The 19,329-nt window shown below is 41.0% G+C and overlaps 1 protein-coding gene across 2 annotated transcripts in view; it reads left to right on the top strand.

Moving 5' to 3' along the window:
* LOC122813771 overlaps positions 1-19,329 on the top strand; it is a 450,190-nt gene that overhangs the window by 3,132 nt on the left and 427,729 nt on the right. For both annotated transcript variants that reach the window (XM_044086265.1, XM_044086266.1), the window contains exon 2: positions 17,870-17,951. In XM_044086265.1, the coding sequence (XP_043942200.1) occupies positions 17,900-17,951 (52 nt within the window). In that variant the 5' untranslated portion in view covers positions 17,870-17,899. The remainder of the gene's footprint in view (positions 1-17,869; positions 17,952-19,329) is intronic.

Here is a 19,329-nt window from a genome sequence, read left to right on the forward strand (position 1 = left end):
TGAAGCCTTTTCATTCCTCTTTGCCAAATTTGTCAGGTACTTGACCCAGTAATTGAATTTGGGTTGCCCAGGACATAGTCACTGCTTCATTCCTGTATGACATGATCCTCATTACATTATCTGTATATGTCATACCCCCCATCTGTCTTTCCATCCAGTGTCAAAAGATGGTACCTCTTGATTCTGCCTTCCTAATCCCTTTATTAGTGTGGTAACTTTTCCCTGGACTCCCTCAATGAGTGTGATTTTCCTTGGACAGGTATATACTCTTATGCTACCTGTTGCATTCTTAGTCTGTCACCTTTCAGTTCATCTGCAGAATATTCCAATATTCCTGACACAGAGACACCAGGGCCTGTACAGACTAGTTTCCCCTTTTCATGATCATGTCTTGACTGTATTCTGTAAAGTTCTCTGTATATTGACTATACTCCTCTGCTACAAAGACAAGTATCAATAGTAGCACTGACCCAGACATGGAGTGGACAAAGCCAGAAGATCAGTTCGGAGTAGAATGGACTAAGCTTCCAGAACTCCGCTGTCCTTTCAGAGTGACAGGACAGGAATGGGATTGAAACACTGATGATACTTATTGGGCAGGCATGCTAAGACGCCACATTATAGCTCAACCTCTATGCATTAAGAATCATAGCACTGGGTTTTGCAAATCATAGCAGGGGTTCAGAAAAAGAGTACTTTCTTATTTTTCACAATATAAGGTCCCTGTATGCTACCACCCATGTAATAGTAGTCATTCTTTGTATAGTCCTAGTTGATGTATTTAGTAAAGTATCTGCTCTTACTGGTCTGACTTTGGGGAACATCACAAATCTAGGAGGCTCAAGGATAAATTTGAGGGTTTAAATTATAGCACTATGTCTAAATGATGGTAGTTGAGAGGTATGCACCGCATGGCATGATAGTTTAGTGACTGTGCACATGGGAGCCACTGTGCCAGTTTGTGATATCACTGCATATAGACTCCGGCAGAAGATCTGCCCTGAACTGACTTAGATGTAAAACTACTTTCCACTTCTTTGAACAGCCTACCTTAGGACATCTGATGTATTTAGCTTCCAAGGATGTGTGTCCTGTGACTGCACAGTTTCCTAGAGAAAAGTGCACATGCACTGATATGTTATGGCAGTAATGGACATCTGTATAAACCAGTATTTTGCACAAAAAATCTACACTTTCTGCAGCAGCAAAGTCACCCCAATATCATTACTACACACACACACACAGATATTTTTTCTATCCATTACTCTTTTATATTTGTATGTAACTAGATTACCACACTAAACATACCTGTCAGTCTCTGCACATTAAAAATCAGAGCAGATGGTTAGAAAGAGTAGCACTTTCTTATTTGTATGTCACTACAAGGAAATAAATCCCAATTTCAGAATTACAATCAAGCACAGAATACTTCAGGCACTTGGTCTTCTGACTGTGTGCAACCCAACGTGTGGGCATCAGGTCTGGCATTGTTTCTTCAGAGGTTTAAGGAGTGGTACTGAAGACCCATTATGATAATGGAAGACCATGTCTTGTACTTGGGTATGCTTTGGTCCAAAATATATATATATATATATATATATAGATGTATATATACGTAGCAGGGAGTGTGAGGGGTGTGGTGGTGGGGGGTGCTTCCTCCTGCAAAAAAAAAAAAAAAAAGATGAATGAATGTTTTATCTTCTTTATTTCAACCAGTTGTTTGGTCAATGTTTTTTTTTTCAAACTTATTTTGTTTTGATTGTGTGATGTAACCTTGTGTGTGTGTGTGTGTGTGTGTGTGAGAAAAATGCTCTTTACTGCACAGCTGTGTATAACAGCAGCGGCTATGGGTGTACTGATGTTGATCCATGTGCACAAGATATAATGTAGCTGACCCAATGGTGCAAGTTACAGAAAGGACACAGGCACCCTCAAGTTGGTAATGTGTCATTCTGGTGCAGTGAACCAGTGCAATAGACTGTACCTGCCTTCCTAAATCCAACCTCAAGAATGGCCGTTATGAAGGCCGCTACCAGCTATATATAATGAAATGAGATCAGATCTTGCCTGTTGTTCAAGTTTTTGATGCACTGGCCTCAAGTGAGGAGACATCAAGTCTGGTAATATTTGTTCAGGTATATGAGACATGGCCTGAGGTCCTGTGTGAAGATAGGACAGGAATGAGTCTGTTTATACAGGGACTGAAATGACCTCTCCATCCAAAGTAATTGCATATTTGCATGTTAACTTGATGCAGGACCCTGCAAGCTTCATTTGTCTCCTTCCCTCCCCATTGCTGTCATTTCTTGACTAGGAAACAAGGTAAATAATAGGGTTGGCACCTTAAATAAAAAAAATTCAAGACTAGTTGGATGATGTTGAGTGTCCCAGAACCCCAGTATCTGACAAGTGGAGAACCATGTTTCATATGCTTCAAAACACTGCAAGTAAAGATCAGTTAATAGATAAAATTTCCCAGGATGTCTTCACTTCCCATCATGCATCACAATCTTCCCAGTCCTTCCCTTCCCATCAGGCATCACATTAACACCTCTCTCTCTAGTTCGTTCCTACCATGTTAAGCTTCAGATCAATAAAGAATCAGGCATGGGCTGGATATATTTCTTGGATGTTTGGTATCCGTCTGAGTGAAGTGAGTAGATGGATATCGCCCCCTTTCTGCTAATTGTGAATGTTCTGTTCTTACTATCTGGCTGAAAAATACTATGTTTCTTGACATAGCTGGGCTGAGGATTATCATTTGGACTCTTTGAGATGTTATTTTCTGTCTGTGTGTGCCCTGGAGGAGGTCTAGTGTGCTTCCCAACAGGCCCTTTAAGTATCTGCATTGTCTTGGACAGCAACATGATACATTTGGTGTTCAGTTTGCATTACACTTAATAGTGAATGAAGCTTCCCTGGTGGAAGGATTTAGAAAACTATCTTTCAGTGAAACTCTCAGTACTATAATTAAAGAAAGATTTTCAACATCCTCATTCACAATGGTAGCTTCTTCTAAATCTGACGAACATCACTCTTCAATTAAAGAGACAGTTGTCTTTGAAAAATCCAATTGTATTTGTCTTGCATCAAGGATCTTTTGCCATAGTAAACATTCTCTGCTGCTGGTCAAGGATTCTGAGTTTGTCAGTAGAGTCCATAAGACTTTTTTATGTGTGGTTGAATCTTTCATTGATCCTTCTCTAGGATTAAAGGCTGCCCTTTCCTCTCTCCTTAGTGTTACCCCTTCTCCAGCCAAGCATCCCCTAGTATTTTTGATGCTTGGTTATTGCTGACTGCTGTACTCAGACCTGATGCCAGGATTCCCACAAAGACTGCTACCACTGTCACTCTGAATTCCAGGCACAGGGATCTCCAGCAATGTTTTCCAAGTTATCCTACTTTGTTTATGCATGTATCTGTTGCTGGAGGCTAATGATGCTGAGGATCACTTTGTTTCTGCATGTATCTGTTGCTGGAGGCTAATGATGCTGAGGATCACTTTGTTTCTGCATGTATCTGTTGCTGGAGGATCACTTTGTTTCTGCATGTAGCTGTTGCTGGAGGCTAATGATGCTGAGGATCAGATTGATGACTGCGGTTTCTATGGGAAATCATTCTCGACTAAATTTCTAGGTGTTCTCCAGTAGTGATGCCCTCTTTGGGGAGATTTCTGCCCTCTTCAAGTTGGTGCAACTGTAGAGCTGGAATAGTTAAGTTTTAGAGCTATGCTTGGGGGGGGGGGGGGGCTTGCCCCTCCCCCTCCCCCCAATAACACTTAATTTTTTTTTTTTGTTTTTATGATTTGTTTTTTCGGGATTATAGCTTGGTGATTTTGATCATTGGGTGTTTGACATTTGATACAAAACAGCTTGTATTATCAGCATTGCTTTTATCCTGGTGCTGCCTCAACACGTGTATTGCTGGCTATATTCCCAAACAGCATTTAACTAATATTGGCACTGTAGCTCTTCAGACTCTCTGGCATCTCTCTGCCTGATTACTGTCTATTCATCATCAGTGTTACGGTTGTCACTACTTCATGGGCTGATTTCACAGAAGCAGCTGGGATGGACACCTCCACCTGCACTAATTCTGGTGCTGGTCTTTCAGGTATTTAATCATCCTGGACTGTACATTCCAGACAGTGGTTGTTTTGAAGACGATATTTCAAGCATCTGTATCATCCTTGTCTTTCATTGTACCCTCCTGGTGCCTTTTGGATGGTAGAAGAACAATATCCTTGAGCGATCAGTGTGTACTTCCATGTCCAGTTAGTGTATTTCCAGTGTTCGTCTTCTTTGCCATCTCCTCCCATATTCCATTTAAGGAGGTTTTCCATTCCCAGCCAAGTTTCCAAGACAGGCTAGGAATTCTTGGAATATGTTTTTGTGCAAAACACTGTATATGTAATCTTTTCTGAATTTACACATTTAAAAGATTTAGATGAAGATGAAGGGCCAAACACTACCTATTCTCATGAAGATCTCAGGTTTGGTGAATTTTTGCAGTTAATGCAACAGAGAGGAGGCAGGCTAGAAGAACTGGAAACTGCAGAAGGAGACTAATTGGAAGGCAGTGAGGGGAAAGAAAAGAAAATAATTCCATATTATATTGACAAAAAACAGTCGGTGCTAGTTTTACAGAAGAAGGAAGTTTTCTTTTCTTCAGCATCTCCTTGGTGGTGGTAGATTTGTAATGGCCTGCACCATGCTACTTTCGCTATTTGTAATTTTTTCCTGATTTTTGTGTTTGATATTGCTAAGCTATGCAAGAAGAGTTTTGCAGAAATTAAACAGTACAAGACAAATTAAATAACTATCATTTTAGCAGACTTCAACTGGGTACTAAAAGGTTTTGTGAAAAGAACAAATTGCTTCCTTAATGGGCTTTGAAATGTGTGTTTGCCTTTTCACATTAATTTTTATATTAGAAAAGGTGCTCTTTTTTTTACAGATCTGATTCTGTTATTCACTTTCTGAATAATGTTAAAAGATGCTTTCATGCATAATAAAGTAATGCGACGGAGTCACAACATAGTTTAGAGAAAAAAACTTTAGATTTGCACTTTACTACATAGGAATAAACCTTTTTACCTCCAGAATGTCAAATAGATGCGTTAGAAAACTTAACACTTAAATGCTTGTGCATTCCTCTCTGTGAAGTCAAGTGAAGGTAGATTTTCAGCCTAATTCTTGTGTTTCATTTGAAGAACACTTTATTGGATTCCCTACTCCAGAAATTTAGTGTTGGTTCTGTACCAGTACAGTTTACATGCTCTGTTGAGGGAATGCATGACTTACAACATCAGATCACGATGTACTGAGAATTATACAATGACTGGCCACTAACATTCAAAAACAAGCATGCTGATTGGTCAGCGCTTGTTGTAAATCGAACATATGCCAATGGAAAAAAGTCCAATTGCCCAGAATTTCTTCTGTTACTATATGCTATGGAAACTGTACAAGAACAAGACAGATGGGATGGAAAAAACTACAAGGATAATCAGATATGTTACACAAAACTAGAGAAACGTACCAGATTATCCTGTCTCTCCCATATGTTGAAAGTCTCCAGATTTCATTTTTCTTTTTAATAAAAAAAACAAAAAAAGCAACTGAGATCTTCCTTTGTCTGTTGCTTGTTTACACAGCACTGATCTACTTTGTAGGCGTGGAAATGAAAGTCCTATACACAGGCATAGTACATCAACAAAGCTCGAGGATACCGAGGAGAAATGTGGAAGAGCAGCAGATTGCCATTATACAAGGACATTATTTAAGAAAAGTAAGTAACTTTTTTCTTAAATAATATCATTGTGTAATAGCAGTAACCCATGGCTGGGTGTGGGTAATGCTGATTTTACCCACAGTTTACTTTGGTTACTCAGTCTTCACCCTCATGACCAAACCATGTCAACCATGGGTAAATCCATCAGTACCAAAACCCAGTCGTGGGTTATTGCTATATAATTGAATAATAATGGGATTAGGAGTTTAGTGCAGAATAACAGACAGATCTGATGTTGTAAATCTTTTGTTCATACATTACAGCTGGGACTTCGGTTCCGTCCTCGGAACTGATACGGCCGTTTTCCAGCTCGCGCAAGCCAAAAACTCTCAGCTAAGAACCTACCCACAACGCCCCTCTCCTAGATACATTTCAAAACACCAAAGGCCAGCATAAAGAGTACATAAGGCACTTGTAGACAAAATAAAGTGAATAAATAAAATATTTTATTCAGACCGGTTTCGGCTACCCAGCCTTCCTCAGTGAAACAGCTGTGATGCTGGCCTTTGGTGTTTTGAAATGTTCATGGTTTGGCCGTGCATTCCATACTTGCAGAGCATTTGAGGGTCCTCTCCTAGATACCCCAGATCTCGTTTGCCGCTTTCCTAGTCAGACGTGTTGGCCATCTCTCTCAAAGCTAAGCAGTAAATTGTTGATTTTATGACAGTTTTTTCTTCTAAATTACTAAATATTTAGTCAAGTTAGGTTTTATCACTGTCGCCTATAACTTAGACCTATTTCTTACCCTTTTCCTTGGTAATGTAAATTTTTACCGTTTTTGTTACTGTCCCTCTCTCCTGTCTTTGACAGGCTTTCCCTTTTTACTAGTGGTATTCCTTAACTAACATCACTGGTATTTTATTATTTTATCTTTATATTTTAAAGATTTTTATTCTGTCTCTCTGTCGGCTTTTCCCATCAGGGGCCGCCACAGCAGATCACCTTCTCCGCTCATGATTGGCAGTGGAGTTTTTACGGTGTCAAGTTGCCAGCCTGGCGACCAACCTTCCACAGAAGGCTCACACACGTACACACTCACGCCTAGGGCCAATTTTAGCGTGTCCAATCCCACTTGCAGCATGTCTTTGGGGATGTAGGAGGAAACTGGAGCACCCGGAGGAAACCCACACGACCACAGGGAGGACATGCAGACTCCGCACAGAAGACACCCCAGCCGAAGATCGAACCGGAGAGCCTCTTGCTGTTAGGCGACAATGCTAACCCTTATTATTGTTATTATTATTTGTAGGTATGTGTGTGTGTGTATATATATGTGTGTGTGTGTGTGTGTGTGTGTGTATATATATATATATATATATATATATATATATATACAATCAAATTAATTTATCTTATTCATTCTATAGGATAGCATTGTTTTCCTTACCATGTCAGACAAAGCTAAGTTGGGTTTTAAACAGTGTGACAAGTGTGGGCGTAAGATGCCTAACTCAGATACACATGTCCATTGTGTCTACTGTTTGGGCATGGATCATATTAAAGCTGATTGTGACATTTGTGCTAGTTTTAGTAATCGGACACTAGCAAAATGTAAGAATAAACTTATTTTAAAAAGGTTACTCAAGATACCCTTCTTCTCGGAGGCTCTGTTTGGATCGGAGGTCTCACCCCCTCCTAAGACCAAAAAATATAAGGAAAAACAGAGTCACTCAGTTCTTGCATCCCCGTCAGTTACGGAACCGAGTCGTCTTTGTGCTTCGCCAGTGCCCTCGGCACAGATGACCTCAGCACCAGGATCTGTGTCCTCGCCCTCGGTGCTGACCATGGTATTAATTCCTATTTCGGTTCCAACCATGGGACCACTGAGTTCGGTTCTGTCCTTGGTTCCCACATTGGCTCAAATGACTGTACATGCCTCGGCACCATCCCCATTCACGGTGCTGACAACAACTTCTGCTCCATGTACTCCGATGACATTACATGCCTTGGCACCATCCCCGGCCATGGTGCTGACAGTTTCTTTGGCTCCATCGTCTCCAAATTTCAGATACCTGCCAAGGACAAGATATTCTCCAACTTATGACCCTTTCTTGGGGCAGAGGTTAGTCCCTTTCTAGAAAGACCTGATTCCCCTTTAGCAGCCTCCTTTAGATCCACTAGGAATTTTTTTGCACTAGACCTAGTGCGGGTTGTGGATCAGCTTCTGGCAGCTTGGGGATTGCCCATTCCAGCTAGACTTTCCGTCCCTCCTGGCTCGGAATCCTTTACCTCATCTTCCCCTGCTTATTCTCCTCCAGCATCCTCCCTGTTCCCGGTACCAATGCCCGCTTCTGTACATACTGTCTCGGCTCTGACAACAGTGTCTCCCCTGTCAGCACCGACCACCCTTGCAGCATCGGCTACGATGGAGCCAATGCTTTCTCAGAGCGGTGCTTGGACCGCCCGTACCTTGGTACCTAATCTGGTGCCTATTTTCTCTCTGGCACCGTCTATGTCCACGACTCTGACGGCTTCCAGTTCTCTTGGAACACTTCAACTGGAGGTGGGCTTGAGAGGGCCTGCTGTACAAGTGATGGAAAGGGCCCTTCATTCCTAAGGCTCACAGCCAGCACCTAGGACACCAGTATCAGAAACCTCCCCGTAGGATGCTCCTCTCCTAACCCGCTATGTCTGGTCCCTGGACACAGGAGTCACAAGAACCCCCTGTGAAGGGAACCCCTTCTCCGGTGTCCTCCTCAGAAGATCCCACTGGAGAGCCACCCCAGAAGAAACCATGCAAGAGGAAGCACCTTGACTCCCCAGAGGAATCTATCACAGAAGACCCTGAATGTGATAAGGGAGAAGGGTCCCCACACTCTTCCCCAGATGACGTTTCATTTGGAGACCTTCTCAAAATCCTCAAACAGCGGGGGGAATAGAAGTCCTCTATCCCTTCTTCTGAGGAATCGGTGTTTCTGCAGACCTTCCGTGCCCAGCCACCTACTTCCTGGGTGACCCCACCAGCAGATGATCTTGTTAAACTAATTGTGCAGCGTGCCTGGAAGGCCCTGGACAATGCAGAACCTGTCCCCTAGAGGCCGGACAAAATAAAATCTACACCTGAAGGCCAGCCTCATTGGTCCAAGCAGCTGACAGTTATTCTATGGTCGTGGTGGTGGCCACCAAGAAGAAATTGGCAGAAAATAGTTCCACTGTCCATCCTCCAAACAGGGAGTCCCAGACCATGGACAGGTTAGGGAAGCGGACCTATGCATCTGCGACCTTCACCATTCGGTCGCTGAATTATCTGGCTCACTTTACTCGACTCCAGAGAGACCTAATTTCTGAAATCTCTTCCTCTTTGGTGGGGTACTGCCTGATGAGGTACATGACACTGTAGCCTCACAGCTAGCTACCCTTGAATCCATCTCGAACTCCTCTATGTGTTTGGTATCCCACACCACCGAGGGGGCAGCTCGAGCTGCCGCATCTGGTGTTGTCATGAGACGTAATGCTTGGATGCGATTGTGTGACTTCGCAGACCCCTTTAAATCTTCCTTCGTCAATGCACCTGTTGACGAGTCTGTACTTTTCGGATCCAAGGTACGAGACACACTTGCACGTAGTGAGAAAGATGGAAAGACCTTGTCTGCTGTGGGCTTACGCTTTTCCAACCCTCAAATGTCCTACTGCAGGAACCAGAAGGGAGGAAAGATACGGTTCAAGAAATCCCAAGGATCCTTTTGTGACACTGATGGTGAACAATCCCCCCGGGGCAGAGGAGGCAACTCATATGGAAGACATCCCTTTCTGGGTAGAGGGGGTCCACGTAACCATGGAGCCAGAGATTCTTTCTCCGGCAGACCCTACCAGCGCTCCTGAGCAGCGGCCCAATTGCTTTCTTGTGGAAGCAGTCGGGAGTCATTTTTCTCTGCATCTACCAGCCTGGCATTGTATTCACTACCGATGTTTGGGCGCAGAGAATAATATCCAGAGGCTACCAAATACCATTCGACTTGACTCCCAGACCCGTCAAACGAATCCCCGATCTACCACCCAATCAGAGGGAATTAGCAGCCTTAGAAATAGAAAAACTGCTAAGAAAAAGAGTCATCCAACCAGTCCCACCAGAACATACAGGATCTGGGTTTTACTCTAGGTTCTTTTTAGTGCTAAAAAAGACAGTTGACTGGAGACCAATCCTGGATCTCCGCCTACTGAACAAATTTATCAAACCGCAAACATTCCCGATGGTCACAGTACAGTCCATTCTTTCCTTCCTAGGGAGAGACAATTGGATGTGCTCTGTAGACCTACAGGGTGCGTACTACCATATAAAGATGGATCACCGCTCTCAGAGGTTTCTCCGCTTTCGGCTGGGAGCCAATCACTACCAGTTCAGGGCACTGCCATTCGGTCTCTCGACAGCCCCTCGAGTGTTCACCAAATGTATGGCAGCTGTGGTAGCCCATCTTTGACTACAAGGATTCCAGGTGTTTCGCTATCTAGATGACTGGCTCCTTACCGCCCTGACCAGGAATCTCCTAGTCTGCAGCCTCCCTTACACTCAAAGTCTCGCTGTCTCCTTGGGGATTACAATCAACAAAGACAAATCTCAGATGTCCCCAATGAAGACACAAATTTATTGGAGCAGTCTTCGACACAACATCCTGTCAAGCTTCTCTTCCCCCCTCCACAGGCTTTTGAAAATAAGACACCAAATTCAAGACCTTCTTCCTCACACATTTGTACCAGCAAGTCTTGTACTGCAACTCTTGAGCTCCGTAGCAGCTGCCATTATTTTAGTACCACTGGCAAGACTGCACGTGAGAATCCTGCAGTGGCTCTTTTCTGCACAATGGTCGTTGTTAACCCACCCACTCAACCACATGATACGCTGTACAAACTGTTGCAAGGAAGAAATCCTATGGTGGATGGAGCCACAAAAAAGTCTTTGGTGTCGACCGTTCTGTCTTCCCCAACCCATGGCCACGGTGACCATGGATGCTTCACTGTTGGGGTGGGGGTGGGGGGCATTTTCAAGGAAAGACTGTCCAAGGCACCTTGACCCCCATCGAGGCCAACTTGCACATAAATGTCCTGGAACTGAGGGCAGTTCTCTTAGTGTTGCAAACTTTCCTTGCATCCCTACTCTCAGGGACCATTGCAATTCAGTCAGACAACATGTCAGTTGTCTGGTATATCAACAAACAAGGCAGAACCAGATCTTACCCCTGTGTTGGGAAGCCATGAGGATTTGGCACTGGGCAATAGCTTCCAGTCGCTTTCTTATAGCAATGCACATTCCCGGGAGTTCCAACCTTATTGTGGACAATCTGAGCAGGAACATCCTGATGCCTCACGAGTGTTCCCTCAACCCTGTAATAGCAGATCAGATCTCCCAACTTTGGGGCAAGCCTTGCTGCGACCTGTTCGCTTCCCCTCTGAACTACAAATGCAGGAGCTATTTTGCCTTGATCCCCCCTCAGGGGGAACCACTGAGTGATGCGCTAATGCATGATTGGCCCCCAGGTCTTCTGTATGCCTTTCCTCCATTTCCACTCATTCCAAAATTTCTCCAGAAAGCTCAGAGGTTTTAAAGCAAAGTGATCCTCATTGCTCCCTACTGGCCACGTCAAGTCTGGTTCCCGTTTCTATGGCCTCATCTGATTCACAGTCCGTGGATCCTGGATCATTCCCAGGACCTATTATCTCATCCTCAGGGATTGATTCATCCGAACCTGCACAGTCTCAAGCTCACAGCTTGGTTCTTCCAGTTCCAGTGATTACCAGGCTGCCTGACATCCCATCTCCAGTTCGTGAAATTCTTCTGGCCTCACACAAACCTTCCACTAGAAAGGTTTGTTCTAGTAAATGGACTAGGTTCTCTATTTGGAAAAAAGACCAGAACTTAGACCCTTTCTCTATGCCTATTCAAAAGCTTCTACAATACCTGACTACTAGTGCTAGTGTTTTTAAGGTATACTGTTGTGCTTCTTCATGGGTGATTAAATTTCGTTGTAGATTAATTAACTTTTGTGCCTTATTCGAGTTTGTGCCAGCAAGCATATCTGTTTCAGCAGTGACGGAGAGTGTCCGTTTGACAAGTGACTTTCTGGTGTTGTTTTTGTGCGTTGGAGATTGTTTTAGATATATATATATATTATATATATATATATATATATATATATATATATATATATATATTATATGTGTATGTGTGTGTGTGTGTGTGTGTATATATATATATATATATATGTGTGTGTAATATATATGTATAATATGTATATGTGTGTGTGTGTGTATCTATGAATATATATATATATATATATATATTGGTTCTGAAATATTGATTTGGTCAACACTATTGAGTTGACAAACTATGGTCGACTAAGCAAAATATCAAAATGTTTATGAAACTGCATAATTCTCAGGTTGGGGCATGCACCCTGTCCCTGACATTGTGTGACTACAAATCAGGAGGTGAGTGGTAGGTGTAAGCCCCCTCATAGGTGGCACAGGGGGCTTGCCACCCTGCAAAAGAATATATTTTGTTTAATTTTTTTTCAGTTTTAGGATTTGCATGTGCCAAGATTGTTTTACTCAGCACATGCATAGTAGCATGTTTATGTTTGCAGTGTCAACAATTTCCGATATTATTGAATGTCAAAATTTGTGTCTTTCAACTATAATCAGTGGATTTGTATAGTGTGCATGTGGCGGGGACTATGCAATTAGTCAAATAGTCAGAAAATGTATAATTTTTTTTAATGCAAACACAAGCAATCAAATAATCCTGTGATTTTGGAATATCAGCATTACTTCATGGGAGGGTGCAGTAAAGCAGAGGGTGGGAATTTGTCCTTTCCCTTCTTATGCCGGTGTATGTATATATGTATATATATATATATATATATATATATATATATATATATATATATATATATATATATATATATATATGGCCATGGCTCTCTTTTTCTCTTCTTGTCTTTATGGTCCTAAAACATGCAACTTTATGATCAGAATCCAATCATAACATACTTATTATGTGTCCAAGATATGGATACCAAGAAATTATCCTTAAAAGAGATGAATACATAAGGTTATGATTGGAGACCCACTAGTAATTTTTTGAAATGCTTTGCGCTTTATCCGCTCCTTTATATTATGAGTTTTTTTTTTTTTTTTTCCTGGATGAGAACCCTTTTATGATGAGGTGTGCCACGTAGAAGGACTTCCTGACTACTGTAGCGATGTGACTATTAAAGGCAGCAGTTTAACTTCAACTTCACCACTTAAGGATTTTGGACAAATACAGAAATGAGGGGGGGACAAAGGATCAAAATCAGGGACATTTTTAAACATTGCTCTAATTCACTTGCAAGTTTTGCATCGGCATTCATTAACAATTAAGACATTCTGTCCCTGTTCTTTTTCAAGCCATGCACTTTCCCCCAACCCAATGTCCACACCTCCTTGCCTGCCAAAGCCACATAAAGAAAAGGATAAACTTTGTAGTGTTTTCCTAGCCCAAGACACTACTGTAACAGCTCTTAAGGTGTGCTTGCCAGTGAGAAACAGTGGTCTAGCACTGAAAGCTTTCAAGTCAAGGTTTATCTGAGTAACATGGTACACTTGGAGATAGATGGGGATGTGAGCCTGTTTTTGCAGTCATAAGTCAAGGTTTATCTGAGTAACATGGTACACTTGGAGATAGATGGGGATGTGAGCCTGTTTTTGCAGTCATAAGTCAAGGTTTATCTGAGTAACATGGTACACTTGGAGATAGATGGGGATGTGAGCCTGTTTTTGCAGTCATTCTCCCATTTTTTTTTTGATTGTAGTATAGTTCTAAGTTCTGCTAATACAGTTTGAAGTATGGAAGTATTAGATGGGGATTCTGCAGCAGCATGACCTCTCTATAGCGGTGGCAAATTGAACAGTAAAAATCACAACAACCACCTGGTCCTGGTCAAGAAATCTGACTTAAGGGGAATAGTAACATGGTTATGTAGGAAGCCCAGCAGGAGACATTCCCTGTTGCACAAGAGTAGTGTGCACCCCAGAGATGTCAGTAAAAACGTGATGAAAGGGCAGTTTCTAAGGATGAGCAGACTGCACGACAGAGATGCAGGATTGGATGGAGCCATGTTACTACTAAGAGAAGATTTTGTGAGTAGAGACTGTAATGAATCGGAGTTAGTTCTATGCATTAAGCAAACTTATGAGGAAAGGAAATGGAAAGGGACACCATATTTCTCCAGTGATCCAGAGTATGTGGCCCCAGAACGTGGTATAAAAAGGAAAAACTCAGGTTCCCAGTACCGTTTGCAAGTGATATTAATTCATTTTGTGAAATCTTTAAGAGAAATTGGAACATACTCACAGCTACAAAGGAAATGGAGGGGGTTATTGACCCAATACCACATTTTTCATGCACAAATAGAAAATCACTTAAAAGACAATCGTTAGAAAACATCAGGTAATAAACCCTAGGAACTATCTAATAGAACACGGACATACCCATGCAGAAATTGTACAGCATGTAGGTACATTTTTTCAGGGTCTATTTTCCAGCATCCTGAACAGAATCTTTGAATAGAAGTGGATTTTTATTTGGACTGTAGGACAAGGAATGTGGTATAGCTTTAGTTTTTGCCAGTACTGTAAAGTTTTTTACGTAGGTAAAACCAGTAGAATGCATAAGAAGCGGATTTTAGAACATATGAGGGATATAGCTAACAAGAAAGGGACTAGTGCTTTAGCTAAACATGTTGAAACTGAGGGTATTCATCATGTTTTAAATTTCTGGTACTGGAAAAGGTGGCTGAGAATATCGGGGGGGGGGGGGTGACCTGAAGAATAGGACAGAGGAGATGGAACTAAGATGGATCATACAGCTCAATGCAGATAAATACCCAGAGCTCAATGAAATGGTGTCCCTTAAACCCTTCTTGAAAGCCAAACCACTTAATCACTAGAAGTGCTTATTAAACAATAGGATTTATACATATATAAATTACCAGCATGAATTATTGTTATTATTCTGTATAATGTTTTAAGTATTTGTACATTGCTTATATGGTGTGCATGATTTTTTTTGTAATTTTTAATGAAATGTATTTTGTAATGGATAAATTGCCTTTACTTAATTTGTTAATTGATTAATTTTTTGGTTGGTTTTCCAAAGTTTAAATTTTAAGTGACAGTCTATTTTAGTCTGAGGAAGCGATCTGGTTGATCGTGAAAGTGCTTACTGTTTTTTATTGCTCAATTAAATAAGCTTTGCTTCACCTGTGACAGTTCGTATTCTTTTTGTTTATTATGATCATTACCATCCCAGGATGTTCAGTAGTGACATGAGTGCCAAAATGATCCACTGTGGTGACTGGGGATGTCGTGTGTTGAGAGGCAAAGTCCTGGTGATGAGCAGGTGGGTGGATTTGACTGAGCTGCTGCAGAGGTGAGGTAATATGCCACAATATCTCCCATTGCACACCCACCCATGGACGTCACCACTGGTCTCTGGGGAGGGGAGAAGTGTGGGCAGGGCATAACAGAATACCGATGGCTGTGCCCCCCAGGACTTACTGATACTCCACAAAAGTCTCCAACTAATATCAAAGTTAATCTGGGGGAATGAGCAGAATTTGACAGACACAGTGTGAATAGCTGGCGCAGAGTAGGAGTGCAGTAGGATGAGGTGAGGGACAAAAAAGGTATTCGGTGTCCTCGAGGTTTTTTTTTTTTTAAATTCCCCCCTTTTTCAATTTACATAGAACTAACATGAAAGCATACAAGCATACTCCAGGAGCCAAGTGCTTCTAAATCTTTACTCCTCCCATGAAGCATTTAGCCTTGGGCCAGTATCCCAGTACAGCCATCTTCTTACTTTCCATACAACCAGTATATCTTAGAGAGAGAACTGGACTATTGATCAGAATGAGCTTCCACTTGCTGGTTTTGCAATTGGATGTAGGATTTTAGTATTCCACTGGCATCTGCTGGCACATACATATAATTTGCACTGATGGGCATTTAGCCCAGTTCTTTTGAGTGAGAAAAAAAAATATATTTTATAGTTATTCTTAAGGAAACTATATTTTCAAGTCATATCAAATGAGACAGACATGAGATCCTGCTTTCAAATGCAAAACTATTAGGCAGATGGTAGGTGGGAGTTCGTACTGCTCGAATGACTTTTGCCTCTGTCTACCATTATTGTGACTCTTAAACTTTTTATGAATGAAGGCAACAAAAATATATTATTTGCACAATAACTAATAACTTTTGGACAGAAAAACAAGCGCTGCAAATTAGGGGAGATGGTCACCTGCAGGATCCCCATAGCACAACTGTGCCAGAGCATATAGTATGTTTTTGTGCTGAGCTGTTCTGATTGCTGCCAGTTTACTCCTACTTTTACAAGTAGCTTTTTTTTAACTTTAATTTGCAGTAGTAAAGTGAGCAAAATGACATTTTGCTAGGTCATAACCACTGGTAGAAAACAAATCCAAGAATATTAGTTTTGCATGGGTAAAGCCCCCCCCCCCCAATCTCCCTTGTGAGGAAGGGTGTGCCCACACGGTCTTGCTAATTGTTTATTACAGCTCTGAGGTTGTACCACCTTAGAGAAGCAGGAAGGCTAAATATCCCTTCTGCCCACGGGTGCTGTAGTACTGAAGATTAAATGTCTATGGGAATAAAGGGGGCTTCTTCACTGCAAAGGTGTTTCTTTGATTTAACTTCTACAAATGGAGCACATCTTATAAAGTGCATTTTTGGTCACTGCTTTTTTAATTGAAGAGCACTGTGAAACCATATGACACACCCAATCTGTCCATTATTTACAGAACAAGCTGCAGATGGCCTTTATAGTACCTTTTCCTCATGTACAATCCTCATGTCATGAGTCCTTGTAAGGATGCAGTTTAAATACACTTTTTTATTTTTTTCAGCCTACAACACTTTGAGGACTCTTACAATCCTTAATCACTCTTTCTGTAAAATAACACTTCCTTCTATCTTCCCATAACCACTCACCTTGTATCCTCATACTGTGACCTTTTGTTTCCCCACCTCGATTTCTGAAATGTTGCATCTGTTTTGACTATGGATATTCCCTTGGTTTTTAAACATTTCAGTCATTCCCAAAACTTTCTTTCTCCAAGACTGTAAAATTTGTTTTTAAGTCTCTGTTCATATGATTTTCAATGGAGCTCATGCGCCATGATTTTATCTGTCCTCCCTGTGCTGTATGTACCCTTACTGTTCGGTTCATCTGGATGTTTCTGTAGCTCTGTAATGTTTATGCATTGTAAGTGTTGCACAGAAATCTACAGCTTAGAGAGGAAATTTTGCACATTATTAGCAGGCAGTCGCCTTGTATTCTTATATCAGCATACTCTGAGAAGTGTATAACAGTGCCTGGTATTACTCGGGTATCTTTTTCCTTGTGTAAGTCCCTGTGCAGATGTGGAGGTACTCTATTTCTGTACAGGTTCATCTGACATGGCCATAACTCATGATCTTACAGTGTACAGTTTGTTTCCATGCAAAACTCTGGACACTGTAGAAGTTTCTATAGGACTTTTTATATGATGCATGTTTCTATACCTCTGCACGAGTGCATTCCAGATCAGCTGAGATAGCTGCAGGCTGAATACAGCAATGTGCTGGGAAGGTCCATGATATCCATGTATCATAAAACGGCCATCTTCTATCCATATTTCATAAAACAGCCATCTTCTATCCATGTATCATAAAACGCCCATCTTCTATCCATGTATCATAGAACGGCCATCTTCTGGCTTGTATCAGAGATACATTTCTTTATGTCTGCTATAAGTCATTAATGAATTACATATTTTATTTATTACAGACCATCTGCTTAGAAAAAGCTAATGAGCACTTCCATGGAAATGTCTTTTAAGGTTGTGAAACAGGACTACAATAAATACAAAGTGGGAGACCGACCTTCATGTTTTTACAGTACAGAAAACCAGATCAATAAATGAAATATGAAAACATTAAAAGATTTTTACTGTATGTGTAATCAGTGTGTTAGTACATTGATGTATGGTAACATTGTAAAATGCAGACACTAACTGTTTTTTCCTGTTTCGACTTTCAGCTGCCCTGAAGTAAAATACTAATTCTCAAAATGGTGCAGTTTTCTACGTTGTTATATGTTAGCCTCATTACGTCAGTAGCAGGTAAGGTATATTTTTATTTTTTATTCATTTTATTTTATTTGTTTTGTTTTCCTTTTGTTTACCAGGTCTGTCCATCTTGGTTCAATCAAAAAAAAAAAAAACAAACTTTCCAGCAGAGGCCAGTGGGGAAAAGCACCAACATATTAAACATTTTTAAACAAACATTCAGTAATATACATAAATAGATATTAAGAAGTATGTCTTAACAATTACACATACCTCTGCTAATTAGATTACATTTATATGAAATAAAGGTAGAGTTTAAAAGATATTTGTAGATTAGTAGATATTAAAGTGGATTTGGCTAATAGGTAATAGATCATTTTATAGTAGCTGACAATAGTGGGATTGATTAATTTCACCATATCTATGAAATGTGGTAAAACAGAACATAGATGAAGATGTGGAGTATAAGTGAACCACTGTTATTGAAACTGGAACAATATATCTAGAAAAAACAGAGCAGTGCACTTCAGTATGCCTGCCAAGTGCATTAACCATCATGTTTCTGTTTTCTTTGTGATCCACCAATACAGGTAGAAGTGTTCTTCTTAACATGTAACAATTCCAAGTGATGTTCTGACTCATTCTTTGACTTCCTGGTGGAGTCCCCCTTACTTCCTATATTCCATGTGTTCTTTGAGTACCAGAACATTCTAGTGTCTAGGTAACATTTGTGGTTCCCCAGATCACCTACAACCCAAGAAGCTTTTGTCTTTCTGTGTCCATTGTTCTGCGTGAAACAGACTGAGTTGTTCTTCTAACTTTGGTGCATTGTGGGAAGGTCTTTAGATAAATGGAGTGAGCCTTTCCATGACTAATTTTTAAGAAATAAATTCTCTTTTGTCTGCTTACCTAATTATTTTAATAGAGCACAATCAGTCACCGAACTGAACTGCACATCTAATAAGTAGTACTTCAGGCAGTACAGGTCCCATGTAATTGCCAGACAGACCTTTTCAATGGCTACATACCTTTTTCTGCATCACTCAACTTTTTTTTGATATAGCACCGAGTGCTTCTCACTGTGAATGTCCTAGATAGTGCTATCTCCAAACCTACCTCTGACATGAGAGTACATAGGGTGATCTTTTCAGTAAAACCAAGACTCATTGACAGAGATTCAAAATCTAGGAATCTTTTTTAGACTCTTAAATGCTCTGTCTACCTCAAAAGACCATCGCAGCTTGATAGGAACTTTGTCAAAGAGCAAGCACTAGTTGTGAAACTAGGCAGAAATGTTTCTGCAGTTTTCAGCTAGTGCAAAAAAATGCCACTAGACACCAGGGATTATTCTAAAGACCTGTGCCTAAAACATAAAACCAAAAAAAGAGCACCAGTTCAACAACGAAGGTGCAAAAAAGTTTATTGGGCATAA

This window comes from Protopterus annectens, chromosome 10.part0, assembly GCF_019279795.1.
Source record: "Protopterus annectens isolate FY-2018-M chromosome 10.part0, PAN1.0, whole genome shotgun sequence".
In the NCBI taxonomy this organism is placed as follows: Eukaryota; Metazoa; Chordata; order Ceratodontiformes; family Protopteridae; genus Protopterus; species Protopterus annectens.